The 22,463-nt window shown below is 42.7% G+C and overlaps 2 protein-coding genes across 2 annotated transcripts; one reads left to right on the plus strand and one right to left on the minus strand.

The window, feature by feature from the left end:
* Nucleotides 1-13,221: 13,221 nt before the first annotated feature.
* On the plus strand, nt 13,222-18,304 carry LOC123426185 (gibberellin 2-beta-dioxygenase 1-like). Its single transcript, XM_045109966.1, has 3 exons — nt 13,222-13,837; nt 16,904-17,330; nt 17,812-18,304. The coding sequence occupies exons 1-3, from the start codon at nt 13,413-13,415 to the stop codon at nt 18,085-18,087; spliced, it is 1,128 nt and encodes a 375-aa protein (XP_044965901.1). The 5' UTR covers nt 13,222-13,412; the 3' UTR covers nt 18,088-18,304.
* Nucleotides 18,305-18,683: 379 nt separating this feature from the next.
* LOC123397201 lies at nt 18,684-21,915 on the minus strand. Its single transcript, XM_045091843.1, has 4 exons — nt 21,835-21,915; nt 21,422-21,715; nt 19,587-19,636; nt 18,684-18,938 (listed from the first exon to the last, which is right to left on the minus strand). The coding sequence occupies exons 1-4, from the start codon at nt 21,913-21,915 to the stop codon at nt 18,836-18,838; spliced, it is 528 nt and encodes a 175-aa protein (XP_044947778.1). The 3' UTR covers nt 18,684-18,835.
* Between the last annotated feature and the right edge of the window lie 548 nt (nt 21,916-22,463).

Genomic DNA, 22,463 nt, shown 5'->3' on the forward strand with positions numbered 1-22,463 from the left:
ATTCTGCTGAAAACAGCGTTAGTCCGGGTTAGCTCCATTCAAATCATGCAAATTAGAGTCAAAAACAAGGGGAAAAGAGTTCGGAAAAGTAGATACAATGGAGACGTATCAACTCCCCCAAGCTTAAAGCCTTGCTTGTCCTCAAGCAATTCAGTTGACAAACTGAAAGAGACAAAAGAAAAACTTTTACGAACTCTGTTTGATCTTGTGGTTGTAACTATGTCTAACTCATAACCAAAATTTCAGCAAGATCACAAGCTAACCACATAAGCAAATGACATCTAGGTCTAACGGTAAACTCATATAAATGGCATAACCAAGAGCAAATAATAATATGTCTCAAACGTCAACACTTCAATCAAAACAATCATGAAGCAGTACGAACAGATGGTATCTCGCTAGCTCTTTCTCAGACCGCAAAACATAAATGCAGAGCACCATCAAAGACCAAGGGCTGACTAAACATTGCAATTCAAGGCAAAGAAGATCCAGTCACAGTCATACTCAATCACAGTTAAAAGCAAAGCATAAAAATGACAAAGGTGCTCTCTAATTAGTGCTTTTATAAGAAGAGGATGACTCAACAGGAACATAAATAGGCAGGCCCTTTGCAGAGGGAAGCATTGATTTGCACAGGTGCCAGAGCTCAAGCTTTGAAAACACATATCATAATTTTGGGTGGCACGCTTTCATTGTCAACGCAATGACTAAGAGTTCTCACCATCTTCCACGCTACACATGCTATAAGCGGTTCCCAAACAGAAAAGTAAAGTTTTGACTCCCCCACCACCAATCGATCACACTCCACGACTAGCCGAATACTCGGGTGCCGTCCATACCAACATCAATCAAGGGGGAGATTTGTTTGCAATTATCTTTTCGATTTGAGCATGGAACTGGGCATTCCAATTACCGGGCCCTTTCTCGTGAATGATAGTGAATAAACACATATCGAGGATAACACGCCTAGCATGGAAGATACTGATAGCCCCCTGTCACCACATGAGTGGTTCGGGCATGCAAAACAGATTATTTCTTGAAGATTTAGAGAGTGGCACATGCAAATTTACTTGGAACGACAGGTAGATACCGCATATAGGTAGGTGTGGTGGACTCATATGGAACAACTTTGGGTTTATGGAACTGGATGCACAAGTAGTATTCCCGCTTAGTACAAGTGAAGGCTAGCAAAAGACTAGGAAGCAACCAACTAGAGAGCGACAACAGTCATCAAAATGCATTGAGATTAACCAACATTGAGTGCAAGCATGAGTAGGACATAAATCACCATGAACATGAATATCATAGAGGCTATGTTGATTTTGTTTCAACTACATGCGTGAACATGCGCCAAGTCAAGCCACTTGAATCATTCAAAGGAGGATACCATCCTATCATACTACATCATAGTCATCTCAAGATTCATGTTGGCATCCAAGACAAACCATTATAAGCTCCTAGCTAATTAAGCATGGCATCAGAAACTATGATCTCTAAGTTGTCATTGCAAACATGTTTCTCTCACAACAAAGCTGAACAGGAACGATGAGCTAGTCATGTTTACAAAAACAAAATAGATCGAGTTCATACCAGCTTTTCCAGGCTCAGTCACTTCATCATATATTGTCATTATTGCCTTTCACTTGCACGACCGAACGATGTGAACAATAATAAGAGTGCTCATGCATTGGACTAAGCTGGAATCTGCAGGCAAACACAAAGGAGAAGACAAAGTCATATGGCTCTATAACAAATAAAAAGATATGCATGCGAGAGACACTAAACATTGTGACCATGGTCTTCTACCTTGACCCAAAGAAAAAGAAAACTATTTACATGGGAAAGCTCCCAGCAAGCAAAAGAAGAAAAAGATAATCTTTTTGGGTTTTCTCAAACTAGACAGACACACGAAAAGAAAACGAGAAAAAGAAAATAAACTAGCATGGATGATACAGTGGCAAAGTGTGAACACCGACTAACAAAGTGAAAGCATAAGCAAGAATATAAAGTCGGTGAGAAACACGTACTCCCCCAAGCTTAGGCTTTTGGCCTAAGTTGGTCTACTCCCATGGATGGTCCGTGCGATACCCAAAATCATAATGGGGATTATACGGGAGCGCTGTAGCCACTGCCTGAATAGCTGCCTCATGGAGGCGAGCAGCCCTTGCCTCCCTCTCATACTCCTCTGCCTCTCCTCTGGTTATGTAATATCTCTGTTTTACCTGAAAGTCAAAGAAGGTAGGAGCAGGAAGGGTAATATGGAAAACACGCTGCCGGTTAAATATTAAGCAGTATAGGAGGAATTCATCATCCCTCTCAAGGAATTGGTAGCGTGTCAAAGCGATGCGGTCAAGGAAAGTTGTATGGAGCGGGGGGTCTCCTTCGCGGATGGGTACTCCAAGAAAAATTTGTTATGCAAGTGGCATAGATCCCACCAAAGAAATCCCCTTCATTAGCATCATTATTCAGCCTCCTGGCTATTATAGCTCCCATGTTGAAACTTCTATCACCCGTTACTGCGCTCTTAAGAATACTAAGGTCTGGTGCGCAGAGGTGAAAATGCTCAATCTTGCCATTAATACATCTGCCTATGAAGAGGTCAAAGTAATGCAAGGCACGAAAATGAATGATCCCCATGGTAGTGTGCGTACTATCTCTAGTTTCTCCAACAGTTATACCAGAGAAAAAATCTCTAACCGAAGATTTAGGAGGGTCATTGAGACTACCCCAAGTAGGTATCTTGCAAATTCTATTGAAATCCTCTAAATCCATGGTATATGATTTGTTATAGAGATCAAACAGTACAGATGTATCACAGCCAACTGGAATTTTGAATCTACGAACAAAAGAGGCATTGAGAGCAACATACTGTTCACATTTATCGGAGATGAATTCTCCGAGTCTGACGTTGTGAACAAGTGTATCAAACTCGTCTTTGAAACCTGCCTCAATCATGAATTCATCAGAAGGCCATTCACATGGTTGTACCTGTGCGTTCCTTGGTTGGTAAGGATCGGGCTCCCGAATCGCGAGACGGGGACCTCTCTTGCTTGAGGAACCACCGTGATAGTTTCTCCTGAACATCTTATTTTTCTGAAATTTTTAGTGACTCTAAGAAAAAGTGAACAAGGCTCAATGAAACTCGTAGCAACTACTCCCACAAGTGCCTAGAAGCCATATCACGCATCAAAACTACTTGGGACCAACTAAAATTAGCATGCAAAGCTCAAGAACATGGTCACCAAGGCAGCAAAAATACGCGAAGTATAAGGCACTAGAGAAAAAACTAATTGGACCAATGGAGGAGTCACTTACCAAGGAGTAATTTCACCAAAACAGTTCGAAGAATGGTGCTTTGAGCAAGGAGATCGAAAATCCCAGCAAGAAGAGCAAGAACACGGGTTTGAGCTGTGAAACGATTTTTTTCTAGAGGTAGGAGAAGCAGATGGGAGCTAGAATGAGTGGAGGGGGTGCACGTGGGCCCCACAAGCCTAGTAGGCGCGGCCAGGGGGTGCCCGTGCCTCCAGGTCTTATGGCCCACAGGTGCAGCCCCCACACTAGCTCTTTGTCTCAGTATGTTTCAAAAATTCCAGAAAAAATCATACTTGATTTTCAGGATGATCGGAGAACTTTTATTTTCGGGGTACTTTTCTATGGGACGCTAAAACAGAAAATAGGGGAAACTAAACTAAACCTATCATTTTTCTTCTAAGCGACCGAAGGTGAAAGCTTGGAACAGAGGTTTGTGACTCCTCGATTCATCCATCTCATGGTCATCGAAAGAAATCCGTCAATGAGGTTGATCAAGTCTCCTTGACAAACTTTTTCGAATCGCAAAGGAAGACGGAGAATTCTCGAATAGCCACTAGGTTACCTCAATGGGTATGTGAATCTCCCCAACAAGCAAATCATACTTCATCTTAACAGGAGGAATAGGGCATTCAAAGCTCCCAATAAGAATCGATGAAGTTTTTTCGATGGCATTGATGCAATGTACTCGATATTGTTTCTTTGGAAAGTGCACCGTATGCTCATTACCATTGACATGGAAAGTGACATTTCCTTTGTTGCAATCTATAACAGCCCCTGCAGTGTTTAAAAAGGGTCTTCCGAGGATGACCACCATGGCATCGTCCTCGGGAATATCCAGAATAACAAAGTCTGTTAAGATAGTGACGTTAGAAACCACAACATGCACATCCTCGCAAATGCCGATAGGGAAAGCAGTTGATTTGTCGGCCATTTGCAAAGAGATTTCACTGGGTGTCAACTTATACAGTTCAAGTCTACAATAAAGAGAGAGAGGCATAACACTAACACCGGCTCCAAGGTCGCATAAAGCAGTTCTAACGTAGTTGCCCTTAATGGAGCAAGGTATAGTGGGCACTCCGGGATCACCTAGTTTTTTAGGAGTTCCACCCTTGAAGGTATAATTAGCGAGCATGGTGGAAATCTCAACCTCAGGTATCCTCCTCTTATTAGTCACAATATCCTTCATGTACATAGCATACGGAGACATTTTCAGCATATCTGTCAAACGCATTTGCAGAAAGACACGTCTAATCATTTCAACAAAGCGCTCAAAATCCTCATCATCCTTTTTCTTGGATGGTTTGGGAGGAAAGGGCATGGGTTTCGGAACCCATGGTTCCCTTTCTTTACCATGCTTCCTAGCAGTGAAGTCATTCTTATCGTATCTCCTAGCCTTAGGTTGTGGGTTATCAAGATCAACAGGTTCAATCTCCACATCCTTATCATTGCTAGGTTGAGCATCAACATGAACATCACTATCGATAGTATCATTAGGCTCATGTTCATCACCAGATTGTGTTTCAGCATCAGAAACAGAGGCATCGTTTGGACTCTCAGGGGTAACAGCATCTCGATTGCTAGCGTGCAAGTTCCTATCATCTTTCTTCTTCTTTCTAGGATGACTAGGTGCATCAGTGCTAACTCCTTGAGAATCTTGTTCAATTCTCTTTGGATGACCCTCAGGATACAAAGGTTCCTGATTCATTCTACCGCCTCTAGTAACGACTCTGACAGAATTGTCATTCAACTCATTGAGCAAGTCATTTTGAGCCTTAAGTACTTGTTCTACCTGAGTAGTAACCATAGAGGCATGTTTACTCGGGAGCTTAAGATCATTGACATTTCTGTCCACACAAGCACTTAAGTGACTAAGCATACGAGCATTCTGATCCAATTGTCTGCTAACATAATCATTGAAACTCTGTTGTTTGGCAACAAAGTTATCAAATTCATCCAGGCATAAGCTAGCAGGTTTATCAAAAGGAATATCACTCTCATCAAAACTACGCAGAGAATTTACTTCTACTACCTGTATCGGGTTATCGAGACCATGGATCTCTTCGATAGGTGGTAGATTTTTGACAACTTCAGATTTAATGCCTTTCTCTCTCATAGATTTCTTAGCTTCTTGCATATCTTTAGGACTGAGGAATAGAATACCTCTTTTCTTCGAAGTTGGCTTAGGAGGTGGTTTGGGAATAGTCCAAGCATTCTCATTGCACAAGATGTTATTCAATAGGATCTCAGCTTGTTTTACGGTTCGTTCCCTAAAAACACAACCGGCACAACTATCTAGGTGGTCTCTAGAAGCATCGGTAAGTCCATTACAGAAGATACAAGTATTTCATTCTTCTCAAGAGGGTGATCAGGCAAAGCATTCAATAGCTGGACGAGCCTCCCCCAAGCTTGTGGGAGACTTTCTTCTTCAGCTTGAGCAAAGTTGTATATTTCCTGCAAGGCAGCTTGCTTCTTATGGGCAGGGAAATATTTTTCAGAGAAGTAGTAGACCATATCCTCGGGGCTACACACATAACCAGGAGCAAGAGAAGTGAACCAAGTCTTAGCATCATCCTTTAGCGAGAAAGGAAACAACTTGAGGATATAGTAGTGGCAAATCTTTTCCTCACTCGTGAATAGGGTGGCTATATCGTGCAGTTTGGTAAGATGCGCTACAAACGTTTCAGACTCATAACCGTGAAAAGGATCAGATTTGGCCAGAGTAATTAACTCAGGGTCGACAGAGAATTCATAATCCTTATCGGTCACAAAGATAGGCGAAGTAGCAAACTTCGGGTCGTATTTCATCCTAGCGTTCAGAGATTTTTCTTTCCACTTGAGCAGTAATTTCTCAACATCATAGCTATCCTTACAAGCAATAAAGTCCTCAGCTATCTATCCCTCCATAACATAACACTCAGGCATATCAGGAAATTCATGTCTAGGAGAGCTAGTTCTAACAGGCAAAATAGCAGGTTCTACTTCAATAGTATCAGCAGTTTCACAAGTATCATCACATCTAGCAGCAACTCTAGCAATTTGTGCATCAAGGAATGCACCTAGTGGCAAAGCAGTATCAAGCATAGCATCATCATAAGCATCATGGGCAGCAGAAGTAGCATCATCAAGCACAGGCGACATATCAAGATTTCTAGCAGGAGGTGGTGTCGCAAACTTACTCATAACTGAAGGTGAATCAAGTGCAGAGCTAGATGGCAGTTCCTTACCTGTCCTCGTAGTGGAGAGCAAGACTTTAGTTCTTGGATCTTTCGGATTCCTCATAGTGACCAGCAGACGTAAATCCCAAGTGACTCAGAGAATATAGTTGTGCTTCCCCGGCAACGGCGCTAGAAAATAGTTTTGATAACCCACAAGTATAGGGGATCGCAACAGTTTTCGAGCGTAGAGTATTCAACCCAAATTTATTGATTCGACTCAAGGGGAAGCCAAAGAATATTCTCAAGTATTAGCAGTTGAGTTGTCAATTCAACCACACCTGAAAGACTTAGTATCTGCAGCAAAGTATCAGTAGCAAGGTAGTATGATAGCAGCAGTAGCAACAGTAACTAGTAGCAACAAAGTGACAGCAGTAACAGCAAAGTAACAGCAGTAGCAACAGAGTAACAGTAGCAGCAGTGACAGCAGTAGCGGCAAAGTAACATAGCAAGGACCAGTAGGAAAGACTCGTAGGCATTGGATCAGTGATGGATGATTATGCCGGATGCTATTCATCATGCAACAGTTATAACACGGAGAGATGTGTAACTAGCTCCAGTTCGTCAATGTAATGTAGGCATGTATTCTGTATGTAGTCATACGTGCTTAGGGGAAAGAACTTGCATGACATCTATTGTCCATCCCTCCCGTGGCAGCGGGGTCCTAATGGAAACTACGGGATATTAAGGTTCTGCTTTTAATAAAGAATCGGACCAACGCATTAACACTTAGTGAATACATGAACTCCTCATACTATGGTCATCTCCGGGAGTGGTTCTGGCTATTGTCACTCCGGGGTTGCCGGGTCATAACACATAGTAGGTGACTACAACTTGCAAGATAGGATCAAGAACACACATATATTAGCGACAACATAATAGGTTCAGATCTGAAATCATGGCACTCGGGCCCTAGTGACAAGCATTAAGCATGGCAAAGTAGTAGCAACATCAATCTCAGAACATAGTGGATACTAGTGATCAATCACCGTCAAAACTAACTCGATTACATGATAGATCTCATCCAACCCATCACCGTCCAGCAAGCCTACGATGAGATTACTCACGAACGGTGAAGTGGCGATGAAGGAAGGTTGGTGATGACGATGGTGACGATCTCCCCTCTCCGGAGCCCAGAACAGACTCCAGATCTGCCTTCCAGATGAAGAAAAGGAGGTGGCGGCGCCTCCGTATCGTAAAACGCGATGAACTCTTCTCCTTGATTTTTTTCGGACGAAAGGGACTAAATAGACCTGATATTGGAGGCGGTGGAGTTTTGTGGGCCCCACAAGCCTGCCAGGCGCGGTCAGGGGGGCCCGCGCCTGGTGGGCTTGTGGGCTCCACGCTCCACTTCCTCCGTTGATTCTTGCGCCAGTATTTTTTATATCTTCCACAAAAATTCTCCATAAATTTTCAAGTCATTCCGAGAACTTTTATCTCTGCGCAAAAACAACACCATGGCAATTCTGCTGAAAACAACGTTAGTCCGGGTTAGTTCCATTCAAATCATGTAAATTAGAGTCAAAAACAAGGGCAAAAGAGTTTGAAAAGTAGATACGACGGAGACGTATCATCCAGCACCGGCAAAATGTCGCCCGGACAAGTGGTCGGCACCTCATCGAACATCAGCGAAGCATAGGGCGTCGGCTCGTCGGCGTCTTTGTTAAAATTATGTGTAGTACTAATAGCCTTTATTTAGAGAGATGGCCCTTTGTTAGAACTATGTCTAGTTCAAGCATCTTGATTATTTAGTAAACTTGCTCGGTTTAGTAACTGCGAGCTATGTGTCCGCTAATTTTTATACCTCGGTGAATATGCACTATAACCAAGGAATACGTCGGGAGGGGTGAAATTTTGTATGTTGTATATCATCGCGCACCCAGAAAGCAGAGAAACCGTGTCTGATGAATCTTTGTGCGCCAACTTTCCGTGCACCTAGTGAAAAAATTCGCCGACCGCCGAAATATTTGCCTCCCTCGAGGACCACATTTCCCCTATTACCCCCCCCCCTCGGGCACCGCCGCCACATCTCTCCCTCTAGCATCTGACCGACGCGAACACACCATGGTCTCCTGGAATGATCTCAGACAACAAATGTGTCACCAGCCAGGTATTTGTCTCTCTTCTCTCTGTCTCAACTAGGCTTAGGGTTTTGGTTTGGAATTGGGGATTTTAAAGCGGCATGCCGAATTGAGCCATTTCTATATATTGTAGCTACCTAGGACAATCACCTCCAAGGAATGGAGCGAGGTAGTTGAAGACCTGCATGTTCATGGTCAACATTAATTTCCATCCATGGAGTTACGAGCTTTTGAATCACGGTACAGTGGGGGACGTTTTTGGACATGCAAAGAATGTTAGCCTAACTCTCGTTGTTAGAAATCATTTGTTATATTAGGTGTGATAAAGAGCCTTCCCGTGTGCTTTTTCATTCTGGATGTGATTAAGACACAGTCATGGTTCCACGATTGTGAGTGCCATATTAATTGACACCAGTGGTAATATGTTATAAATTTGTTTGGATCACATGGTAGGAATCTCACAACATGACTATAAAACATAACATTTAGAGACTTAGTGAAAATAACTGTTTTTCACAAACTGTTTTAACCTGAAGGCATATTGACAGAAAGAAAACTCTATGCTACATGACTTATCATGGCGTGAAAATTTAGAGCATGGTAGTAGACATGATGCACTTCATTTCATTCAACATGAGCAAGGTCTAATTATGCACAGAAACATGGCCAGCATCAAGACAACACGGCAATCTGAAATAAACATCTTCTCACACTTAGTGAAAATAATAGGGTGCAAGAGTAGCAGTTTTTAACAGATTGGAATGTTTGACATAGAATGTACATACCTATCACTATTAATTTGATCTCATTCAGACACTTTTGATGTACATTCTGTACTACAAAGACTGTTGCATTTATATTTAGCTTCCTGGTAAAATTGGCAATTTGTTATTACACATGACAGAAACAGAGGAGGGATGAGAACGAGAGCATCCTACTACAAAGACTATTCGAGCAGCACCATGACATGGACGATGAAGACCCATGTGAAGCACGCAAGTACAAGCATGGCTAGCCATTTCTTGTTGGCAAATACTATGAGGAGTGCAGTTCCACTTGAAGCAAGTTGCATAAATATTGCATGGACAGAATGCTAGAAGGAGAAGATACTAACATTTTGCAAGTGCACTACAACAGTAGGCATTTCAATCACCGTGAGGGTACCACCAATGTGGAATTCGATGACTTTCATCTCTTCTTCAACTTTGATGAGCTTTTTGCCACTATTATCAAATGCTTGATATTGTAAGTACTTCACAAACTATGATCAACTTGTCCATACAAGGTTGTGAATGGAAAAAACTAATTGTATTGTATTCCTCTCAGGGGATTGATGGCACAGAGATCACTAAGGGTGCATGTGTATTTCATACAGCCTCATTTAGCAAACGACATTCTGTTACACAATAATATTACATGCAAGGATTCCATTGATCATGTCACCAATATATTGTTTAAGTTACAGGTAGTAGAATTCTTCATGTGGTCATATCATGAATTGTAAGTCAAATATACAACCACGCCTACATTGATCGTCTTTCAGTTTTTGACAAAGTTCGTAAGTTCAAGGTTTACTTAAATTTAGCTAGCACTGAATCTTGGTGGTCATTATTCCAAAACGCAACACAGTTTACTACCTCGATTCTCTCATAGATTCAAATAAGCCTCGGGATCTTGGTGATGCATATGTAGTTAGTTCTGATGTAAGTCTTGCCGAGTACCTTTCCACTCACGGTTTCTTATTTATGTTTTTGCAGAGGAGACATTAGTCTCGTTATTGGTTCTACGCGATGTGTTCGATGTTGACTGGAATAGTTTGGGATCTGGCTTCTTTTGTAGGGTCGTTGTAGATTTTCAAGATCCTCCAGCCACTTTTAGTAGATGTCTGTATCCAGAAATGTTGTGCTTCCGCTTCATGTTTGTATGACTTGAGTGGTGGGTCATGTGACATGTGTTTGTAACTTCATACTATGTTGACTCTTATGAGTCTTTAATAAATGCTTGAGTCGTAGAGTTATGTTGTGATGTCATGTTGTATCTACACATATCGTGCATATTGTGTGTATGTTTGAAATGCAATGGTATGTGTGGGATTCGACACCCACTTGTATGCCTATGGTAGCCTGCTCTACAGGAAAATGTCTCTTTGTGCTTCCACTGAGCCTTGGTAGCTTGCTAATGCTTCGGATATATTGATTGACCGACATGTATCCTTCTTTGCTTCTGTGTCTGTCCCTATGGGGAAGTGTCACACGGTGCAATGGAGTCCATGTAGCTTGCTATGACTCGTCTACACACGCTGATGACCGACACCTGCATTGTTGGATTATGTATGCATGTTCATGTATGGTTGTGCCACTTGGGTTTATAACTAGTCATGTCGACCCGGGTTCTCTGACATATGATTGCTGGCGACATAGTCATATACATGAGCCAAAAGGCGCAAATGGTCCCGACCAAGGTAAGGTGGCAGCCGTGGTGATTACCGTGCGTGAGGCTACAAAGTGATATGATGTATTACAAGCTGGAATTGTATGGCTTAGGATGGGGGTCCAACATATAATATGAGTGTGTCCACAAACGTCAAAACGTGGCGATCTGACGACCCACCCACCGCCACAAACAGGGCCAGGCCAGTAAAATCTGGGGCCTTGTGCGAAACTAAAAATTGGGTCCTATCTCACAAAAAAAAACTAACAAGTAATTATAATGTGTATATATCCCGTAGGAAAAATTTATAACATATGTAATATAATATCTTGCATAACAAGTGAACATATAAAAAATAATACCTATCCAACTCCTGGTTGCTATTTATTTGAACATCCTCATTCTTTTAGTATTCTTTGAAATGAAATCTACAATTATATCCTCATAATAAATCTTCAATGTTTTCCCACGATGACTCAAATCTGCATTGTTGAAACACAAGATAAAGACGATAAATAAAAAGAACTTGAAGATCAATCAGACGAGAAGACGTTCACGAATCTAAAAAATTAGAGAGGAGGCGAACAGCCGAAGAAGGCAACGGCGACAGCGCCAGGAACGACGAAGTGACGTTCCTGTTATCCTGTACCTCTCTGGTATATAGTTTGTAGTCTCTGTAGTCTATATAGGGGCATGTATCTGTAGTATGTACGAGGCGACGAGCGACAAGCGAACGAGGCGATGAGGCGAGAGCCGACGAGGAGGAGACGAGGCGATGAGCGACGAGCGAAGAGGAAACGGGGAGGCGACCTGCCTGCAGCAATCGGTCCGGAAAAGCGGAAGCGGCAACATCGCATGTCGCAGCGATTGATGCCTAGGCCGCAACGGGAGCAGCGATCGATCAGGACTATCGCGCCCGAGACCCTCGCTGGCTCGCTCTAGCGGGAGAAGCTCCGAGCGGCCCCTAGCCCAATAGTCCATATGCCTTTTTTCTAATACAAGGCTTACCTAAACATTTTTGGGCCCATGGAATTTCGGGCCTTGTGCGGGCCGCATAGTTTGCACCACTGTGGGCCCGGGCCTGGCCACGAAGGTGTGAGTGTGCAAGTAAGAAAAGTAGCATGGAGTGCTGGTGGTGGGAGGTGAAGGCGAAAATAAATTATGCATACCGGCTTACTAGCCCCCTTTAATAGTAGAGATATATGTGATTTGATAAGATTAGAAAATATATGTAATTTGGTAAGATAAGAAAGGTGTGATTTTCAATTAATAGTAGAGATAATGATAATGGTACTCCCTCCTTTCCTTTACGTAAGATGTATTATTTTCAGCATGATGACCAAAGCACATAACTATAGACTATCTAGAACAAAATTACCCGTATATAAAGAAACAGAGGGAGTAAATGACAACACATTGAAGAATATCTGATTTCGTTTTAGAAAGTTATCATAAAGAATCTTATGTCTATCTTTCATGAAGATGATTTGACATATATGATGCAATTTTGAAGGTCTTAATTACCTATTATTTACGTGATTAAATTGAATAGCATGAAACAAAATCATTATTGAGATTTATTAAAAAAATTGCGAAAGGGATTTGGTTTTTTAATGGAAGAGAAAATAATATAATGAGGATGGTGGGAGACGAGGCGAAAATAAACTAGTGAAAGGACGATGAAAGATGAAGCGAAAATAAACTAGTGAAAGGACGGTGAAAGATGAGGCGAAAATAAACCAGTGAGAAAGAATGATGATAAGTTAGGCAAAAAAAAAAACAAATGAGAGGAGATGATGTGGAAGGTAAAACGAAAATAAACCGATGAGGAAAGGCTACCAACTCCCTCTTCAAGAATGGAGATTAATGCGTAAATGGTCTTCTTTCTTCAGCCATAAACACAACCACGTTTCTGCAACCAAGAGAATTTAAGGGCCTACAAATTAGAGAGAAAAACTGAGGGGAAGGGAGAGCGATGTCATTGAGCTCATGACCCCCACAAAAGGAGAACGGGTACTACGTTACACGAAGTCGAAAGATCACGGGGCGGTCAGCAACACTCACCAGTCTAGCCAGCTCAAAAAGAAAAGAAAAAAAAAACTCACCAGCCTAGCGGTGACTCTCTCTCTCTCTCTTCATGTCCATATATACAGCCACTCTCCCCTCCGGTTGGAAGACCTCCTACACACAACTCCCAGCACGATCATAGTGTCCATCACCCAGCACTCTCTCTCTCTCTCTCTCTCTCTAGAAAAACACTTCACACACGCGCGCGCACATAATCTCTTTCTCTCTCTCTCTCTCTCTCTCTCTCTCTCTCTCCACAATTGCACGCATTGCATACGCACGTGAAGCGAGCGTCCGCCGAGCCAACGCAATGGTGGTGCCCTCCACGACGCCGGCGCGGCAAGAGACGGCGACCCTGCTTCTTCCACAGGCACAGCCGTCCCCCGGCGGCGGCGCCATACCGACGGTTGACATGTCGGCGCCCCGCGGCCGCGGCGCGCTGTCCCGGCAGGTGGCGCGTGCGTGCGCGGAGCAGGGCTTCTTCCGTGCCGTCAACCACGGCGTGCCTCCGGCGGGGCCCCCGGCACGGCTGGACGCGGCCACCTCGGCGTTCTTCGCGCTCGCGGCACACGACAAGCAGCGCGCCGGCCCGCCGAGCCCGCTCGGCTACGGCTGCCGCAGCATCGGGTTCAACGGCGACGTGGGCGAGCTGGAGTACCTCCTCCTCCATGCCAACCCCGCCGCCGTCGCGCACAGGGCCAGCTCCATCGACACCAACGATCCCTCACGCTTCAGGTGCATAAATAAATACGTGTCCTTCTATATATACGCGTATAATAAGTAAGTACATGCTTACGTACAAGACACACACATATACCACATCAATGAAGCATTAAGAAAGCCTCCAAACATAGTATGGTGTTGTCTTCAGGCCCACCTGCCAGTCACACCACGGCCTCGAGGCAAAAGCATATGGTTTTACTACGTAACAGTCTGATCAGCTCGAGCCGTTAGAGAGACAGAAGACAGTGTCACTTTCGGTTTCCTATACACCACTGAAGTGCGTCGCTCCACGGCCATTAATTATCACATTAGGTCCAGAGGGTTTCAAAGCTCAAGACGTCGACAAGCCAATGTGTAGATAGGCGTTCATACATGCATGCGTTGATGGCGCTGGAGGCGTCAGATGTGACATGATCAACATCCAAAGCTAGCAGCAGTGCTCTTAACCAACTGACTATGTTGATGTTGGTGTGATGTGGTTATTTGCTTATCATAATCCTGGGCCTGCCCCCATTGCGTATTGGTTATGAGGTTAGCTTATCCCCTAATAAAATCGGAAGATATGGTTACAGTCAACCTTTGTTAATTCCAGACCGACATGTGGGGTCGGCCTAGAGAGGTTGATGTGGGGCATCAGACATGGACCGATTTATTTGCAAGGCAGGACTAGCTAGCTAGGGCATGACCTGTGTGTACACAAGTAGCAAGGGCATGCATGCACAGAGGACTTTCTGGTCAGTACAATGATGTCTTGTGCATACAAGCAAAAAAGAAGCCAATGTTGGAATCATGCATGCACGCATGCATGCACACTCGTGTTGCAAAACTGAGCTTGCCTAGCTACTTCTTTTTTTGAAAGGACCTAGCTACTTCTTGGTTGCCGTGTTGTGATGCACTACATGTTACGGACAGATTCTTTTGAGGACGAAAAAAAGTTATTCCATCCTATCCAAAATACTTGTGGTGGTTTTAATTGAAAATACTTCCTCAGTCTTATAATAACATCTCACATTATACATACTTCCTTCGTTTTCAAACATAAGTCTTTTTTAGAGATTCACTACGGAGTACATGTAGATGTATATATACATAATATAAAGTATAGATTCACTTATTTTGCTCTATATGTAGTTTATAATGAAATCTCTAAAATGACTTATATTTAGAAATGGAGGAAGTAGAATGGAGGAGTACAACTCAAGCCAAACTGAGAGATTTATTTATCGCTGCGTATGATCGAATACAAATAATATTTAACTCTAAATAGATGTAGCTAATGTTGTGTGGGACTAATTTTTATATAGTTTGTGCTATGATATATATGTGTGTGTGTGTGTGTTTTAGTTCATGAGAGAATTAGCTTCAATATGATGCACACATATGTATCATCTCCAGATAGGTCCCATCAATCAAATCGTGGAAATACATGAGCCCATAGTTTCCAAAACGATAATTATTTGGCAATAATAATGACATAGTTGATGCTGTGCTAGGCAGGCCAATGATAAGTTGCTTCCGGCGATTTAAGATCAATATAGCTAGTTTCTAAAGCAAAATAAAAGCATACAATTGATGTGACACAACAAACTTGATAGCTACGCAGGATGGGCTTGAGAGATTTCCTCATGAAAGTTAGGTATAGTTGTCTAACCCTATACAAATATTGGAAAATCGGTCATTTTAAAATTTAGCTAAGAAATTTGACTCGGCAATTTTTGCCTGGGAAAGATACATTTGTCCCTGGTATTGGGGGGAATGCCCACAGATATTAAGCCACAACTGACAGAACATAACAGATAAGATCTTCTTAACTATGTTTGCGAGCGTATATTTGCTGAATACGAAAGGTCATTTATGAAGTACTATGCTGAGAGTGCAGCACTCACTACCCAGATCAGCCAGTGACCTAACCAGAGTCTGTTGAGAGCAAAATAAGATGAAAGGGACAATAAAACGCTCCCTTCGGTAGTTAGCTAGAAGGACCCTCTCGGGCCCCTCTCCAACAGACTGTATATCTGTGTATCAACTAATCTGACACATATATGCTGCAGTGGCCTGCAATTAATGGCAATATCCAACCACCAACTGGTGCAGCAATAGAATGAGAATACAAGAAAGTTGAAGCATCAATATCTACCTGATAGCTCTGTGGGCTTCATAAGCAATACATCAAGTTTTTTTCATACAGACAATGATGTGTTGTATTTAGTGTATGCATACACTACATATTTTTCTCTTGTAACTCCTCTTAGCTGTCTGACATCTCCATCAATCATCAAAACGTACCAATCTCCAAGCACTAAAATTGAAAACCAGCTAATTCAACAGTACAAAAATGACAAGCACAAAAGCCCTATAATAAGCGCATCATTTGAGAAAATATTGATTGTGCCACCATGCTAGCTAGTACAATCACAAAATTAACCACCTAAATAAATTTATGAATTAAAAAGGGATTCATGTCAAAAACAGAATAACCTCCTTTTTTCATGAAACAAAAGGAGAGGGGGGGCCAGTTGAAGTACAAAAATCTGATGGGAATAAAAATGGTCCCCAAGCAACCCATAAAGAGCATATCCATGCTATCCATATAAAGCCAAGCAAAAGAAAGGAGGCACAGATGCAAAGGGTCCTTTTTATGGTAACATAAATGAAATGTTCCAGAGCTTGCGTTGTGGCACTGGCAGGGAAGTGATATATGATCCCAGCACCGATGGGTCTTTCCGTGTAGCAGTGGAAAAGGGCATGACCAATCCTGTCAAGAACCCATTTGCCCACTGGAAAATTTGTCACCCCCCAGCTGCATCTCGACTGAGCCATCCATCCATGCACTACAAAAAACGAATATAGCATGTGTGTAGATGCAGGCAGGCAGGCAGGCAGGCAAGGGATGCAGCTTTTGAGTGCTCATGCATCAATCCGTCAAAATCTTCTCCATCTTTCTCTTTCTTTCTAGTATACTTGCCATGGCACATGTGCGCATCTCATCCTGTGACATCACTCTTTTTGATAAAAATATTTAATCAGGTGTTTGATTTGACTCACATGTTGAAATTACCTCCTCCCACTTTCTTGCAGTTCTGTTGTGAATGAGTATGTGGAAGCAGTGAAGCAGCTTGCATGTGACATCCTGGACCTGTTAGGAGAAGGGCTAGGGCTAGAGGACCCCAGGCTCTTCAGCAAGCTCGTCACGGAAGCTGACAGTGACTCCCTCCTGAGGATCAACCACTACCCTCCATCATGCACCGTTCACAAGCTTGACCATGATGACCAATGCAAGCTCAAGGGGATCGCCAGGACCAAGGCAGGGAATGGTGCGAACCCGGGGGCGGGTGGCCGGATCGGGTTCGGTGAGCACTCCGACCCACAGCTACTTAGCTTGCTCCGAGCAAACGATGTTGATGGCTTGCAGGTGCTTCTGCCGGACGTCAATGGCAAGGATGCGTGGATTCAGGTGCCAGCAGACTCGTCGGCCTATTTCGTCAATGTTGGTGATCTCCTTCAGGTAGTCGCATCATTTAATCTGAGTAAAAAGAACATCATTAGATATATTTTTAACCACAAGAAAAACTATGCTTATAGAAACTGTCAAAGAAAGGAAAACAAACCGTTAAAGGCATTGATCTAGGACCAACCATAAATACTCGCATATGATTTAGAAGTTAAGCAATTTCTTGCCAGCAGTTCATATGAACAGATTACTTGTACTACAGAAAACATGAGTACAGATGATCTGCACTTAATCCTTTCATGTACATAAGACTGCCTGATTGGACACTCATGTCGCAAACTAGTTCACCTAAGACACTCCAACATGATATTATGCTTATTTTGAAACCTACTATTGGATTTCCTCAAGTACATCTTTACCATTTGCCACCCAAAAAAGTCACATCTAAAGCTGTGTAAGTGAGCCTAACAGCACAAATCACTAACCCTTGATGATTTGTTTTGTCTTATCTTCTCATCTGCCTTATCATTTTCAGGCTCTGACAAATGGGAGGTTAGTCAGCATCCGGCACAGAGTAATTGCAAGTGCCTGCAGGCCAAGGCTGTCCACCATCTACTTCGCAGCCCCACCACTGCATGCACGAATCTCGGCGCTCCCAGAGATGGTCACAGCCAGCTCACCACGCCGGTACCGGTCATTCACCTGGGCTGAGTACAAGACGGCAATGTACTCGCTCCGACTAAGCCACAGCCGCCTGGACCTCTTCCATGTTGATGATGACGAAAGCGGCAATGGCAGCAAAGGAAAATAAGGCAATGGCTGCTTGAGTTGCAGGCAATCTGTATGGTGGGGATTAGTTAGATATAAGAATAGTCCCCAAAATTTTGGCTCTCTGACAGCTATTGCCAGATATCCCAGTATTATGATGGTGTAGTGTTTGTGTCCATGACCTGGCTAGCTTTGTACAGAAGTGATGCTTGTATGATAGTAATTTACCTTCAGCAAACTGATTATCCTGATGCAACTTCTATTTCCGATCTATCCCTTACGGTACTTTCCTTGCAGCAAACTCTTCCACAAAAGTGAGACCTAACTCTAAACTCAAATCCACAATCAAATACAGATGATAGTGTCTTCGTAAGAAAATACATATGATCGGAGATATACAGCAGCGTACAAATTTAACTCGCAAGTTATCAATAAGATGCAACATTTAGGGCATATATCAGCTCGAGGCACATCCCAAAATGGGAGATGGTGACCCAATTTTCTATGTCAAAGTGTGCTCGATCTGAATTGATTCTGTTATTCTTGTTAAGCACAAGATACTATAGCACGAGGTGTTTGTGCAGTACTATTATTCACAGTACTTACTATTCATGCGGGGGAATAGATTGAATTTCTTAGTTTTTACAGAGAAAAGGCTTAGCGCCCTGCTTTATACTTAAAAAAAGTCTGACAAGATTCAGGTTGGGGATGCCAGCTTACAATACAGAGAGCTTAAAAGAAGAAAAACAGAGTCATGAAGCTCAACATTTTCACTCCATAGCTCCCATTCATCAGGTAAACAAAAAAATCAGGAAATTACAGAACGAAAGTGTGCAAGGGAGAAATCCTTCATTGACGATGGTGTCGAAGGGCACTTCCACTGATCCCATAGCACTGCACATTGCTTATATTTTGTTAGTTTGGATGCCTTCTAGATTGTTTCATTTATGTTAGATATTCTCAAGAGTCAAGTCAACTCATCTACTCCCTCCGTTCCTAAATATAAATCTTCATAGAGATTCCACTACGGACTACATATGAGTGAATCTACACTCTAAAGTATGTATATATACATCCGTACGTAGTCCGTAGTATAGAATCTCTAAAAAGACTTACATTTAGGAACGGAGGAAGTATATTATAGGGATTATATTGCATCTTCTCCTCTTTACGCTAAACATGAATTAAGCTAAGTATCATAGTTCTTAAAATCATGTTTCGATTTTTTTCCTTTTGACAAGGGTACCCATCTTCACCTAGCACTGACTACTTCAAGTCACAGCTGTCTAGGCTCTCTCTGACGGTTGTTTACGTCCGTTCTCAAGTAGTTATATGCACTTGACACTTATCATCTGATGGCAGCACAACACGAATATAAAATGAGAAATCAAATGTGCGGAAATATTAAGGCTTCCGTATAGTAAATACTGTCATACACCTAAAGTTCTCTCTGCTATATGATATGGCTGTCTGATAGATAATTCACAGGTGCAGATACTAAGATTGCATTTTATATCGAAATGATGAGGTTCAATATTTTACCTATAGATGTGAAAAATTAGCTGGATGCCATTAGTAACTTCGCCATTCCTCTGCAAAGCATTAGGTACAGTCATCAAGCAGCTCAACGCCTACTGGCAAGTCAGAATGTTGGCCAGCTTTGGGATTTCTGTAAACATCTTGGAGACTACAAACAAAGAAATAATCTATGTCGGGTATGGCTATGATTGCTTCCACTTAAATCCATGAGGCAGGGTGTCACAATCGTTCTTGCGATTGACCAGTGACCAGTGCATTAATGGCCTTTCTGGCCTCCCCATGCTCATGCAGGCTTATATAAGCTACAGAACAAACAAGGTAAAGTGTTAGCAACAGTCCACAGAGATGAGGTTGGGCAAGAAAGTTGGGCCATTTCTTCTCTCCTTTTTCTGTACTTAACCTTATTTCTCCAAATTCATAATGTAGAGCATCATCAACATTGTTTCTCAGAAAAGGGAAGGCGGAAACTTGGAAGCAATTTCATGATATCATCATGTACCAACCACTGTAGATTACGTCAAGATCCACAATTGCCATATGGCGACAGGATAGCTAATTATTGAATGAGAAGTAACTCTTGGAAGATAGAGCAAAGCTACAGAACATGAATACACAACCAACCAAAAAAAAATGAATGAGATGGTGAAAACTGCTCAGAGTGCAGCCTGGGATCTATTCGACCAAAAGTTTGTATTGTCATATATATCATGTTTAGCAATGAGTGTTCTATGGAGCAATGTGACAGTTTTATGTTTTACAGTAGCAATTTTGACTTGGATATTGTAAAAATTCTGCTGAATGCTAGAAATTAAAGAACAGGATGGTGCTAAAAAATAGCACCAGCATTAAGAAACATCTGGGAAGCAAACCCGTCCTTGAGGCTCAATCTCCAGCAATCATAAAGGGGACGAAAATCAGTAGATATTGTTTTCACAAATTATTCCTGGTTGAATTCGTTAAGTTTGTTATCTGATTAAATTGATGAATATATCCTATGAAAGCATTTTTACCAATGGAAATTCGTACAGTGTTATTTACCTTACCTTACACTTCGACTATATGAATTATATTTTACAGAATCTTTGAAAGTGTATTAGACAATGAAACTTGGTAACGTGTGGCGTGCCTACATGAAACTTGGCAGAAGCTCCATAAATGTAACGGTCCAGTGCTGGAAACTAAGCAAGAAAGTACAAGCTTCTGCCTTCTAGATCAGAGAAGCACATTACAAGAGAAGTGTCATTTGCGTAAGTTCCCGGAAGTCGGAACGATACATTTGCTTGCAATCACAGGTTGGCAACATTGGCAATGTCCGAAATACCATCAAGTCCAGCATGTTTAGCTTGGACCACAGCCCATTACACAAATCATGCATGGTGACACATATTGTGCAGCTCTCTGCTCCGCCTCCAAAATTTCCATCCTTATCATGACCACCACCCATTACACAAATCATGGAAGGTGACAATGTGCCGCCAAAAGTTGCTAGGGAATGTGACAAAAGATGAGGGCCATAACCCCTGCCGACGCAGGCATCAATTGGATTCTGAGTTTCCCTGTACAGGGTTCCCATCAACCACATTTACTACTCATTGCTAAATATACCAATCTTAAAATCTCTAGTCATATCATAACAGATAACACCAGCAAAATGCTTCGGAAAATCAAACACCTTACAATGCAGTGAAAATGCTAAATTTGGTCCAGAGCTCCCCAAACTGCAACAGAGATTTCTATTCCACCCAAACGAGAACAATAATCCACCAGTACCTGACAGTAACCTTTGACTTAGGAAATGAGGGGAACGAGAGGGTAATATATGTTCTTCTGTTCCTCACCTTAGCAGCAGCCTCCCTGGCGCCGCCGGCCTCTATGCGGGGCAGGGGCACCCACCGCCGACGGCGCGACGTCGCACCACCTGGTAGTAGGTCAGAACCCATGAGCAGCCGCAGCCGCCGGCGCCGATCCGGACGGGCGCCATTGCCAGCAGCCCCCGGCGCCTCCCTATTCGCGCCCCACTCCGTCTCTACTCCGACACGTAGGCGGCTCCGTGCCCTGCCATTCGCGGATTGGAATGGTGAAAACCCCGTGTATGCCACGTAGAACAACGGAGTTTCTTCTTTCTTACCAGCCTGGGGTAATATATTTTTCTTAGGTTAATGTTAACCAGCAAACGTTCGTTAGGGCATATGGCAAAACGAACGTTTTTCATGGCAATTTATATATTGAGCATGGCAATTCTTGAGCGAACACGGTAATTTTCATAGCTCCCTGTTGTTATATGTTTACGAAAAAATTGCCATGAAAAACGTTCGCGACTATCATGCCCCATGGCCCAAGCATTCGCTATCTACAGTATTTTATAACTTTTATTAAATATAAAGAAAAATATTCAACAATTACCATGCTCGGATCTAGTGACTATTAAAATCATTAATTACATTAATATTTCTCTAACACATTTTTTGTTGGGAACGTTGCATAGAAAACAAAAAACAATCTACGCATACGAAGAACTATCATGATGATGATCATCTACGAGAGGGAGATCGGATCCACAGATCGCTAAGCGGGAAGCGTTAGATGTAGTGGAACGTCTTCGCGATCCAAATCACCGTCGTCCCACAATCCGTCCCGATCTAGCACCGGACGGACGGCATCTCCGCGTTCAACATACGTACAACTCGATGACGATCTCCGCCTTCTTGATCCAGCAAGAGAGGCGAAGAGGTAGTTGAATTCTTCGGCAACACGACGACGTGGTGGTGATGATGGTGGAGCTACTCCGGCACGGCTTACCGATCTAGCTACGAGGTGTCACGAAGTAGTGGAGGGAGAGAGGTTTGCACAAAGGCTTGAGTTGCAAAACCCTAAAACCAT

The sequence above is a fragment of the Hordeum vulgare genome, chromosome 1H, assembly GCF_904849725.1.
Source record: "Hordeum vulgare subsp. vulgare chromosome 1H, MorexV3_pseudomolecules_assembly, whole genome shotgun sequence".
Lineage (NCBI taxonomy): Eukaryota > Viridiplantae > Streptophyta > Magnoliopsida > Poales > Poaceae > Hordeum > Hordeum vulgare.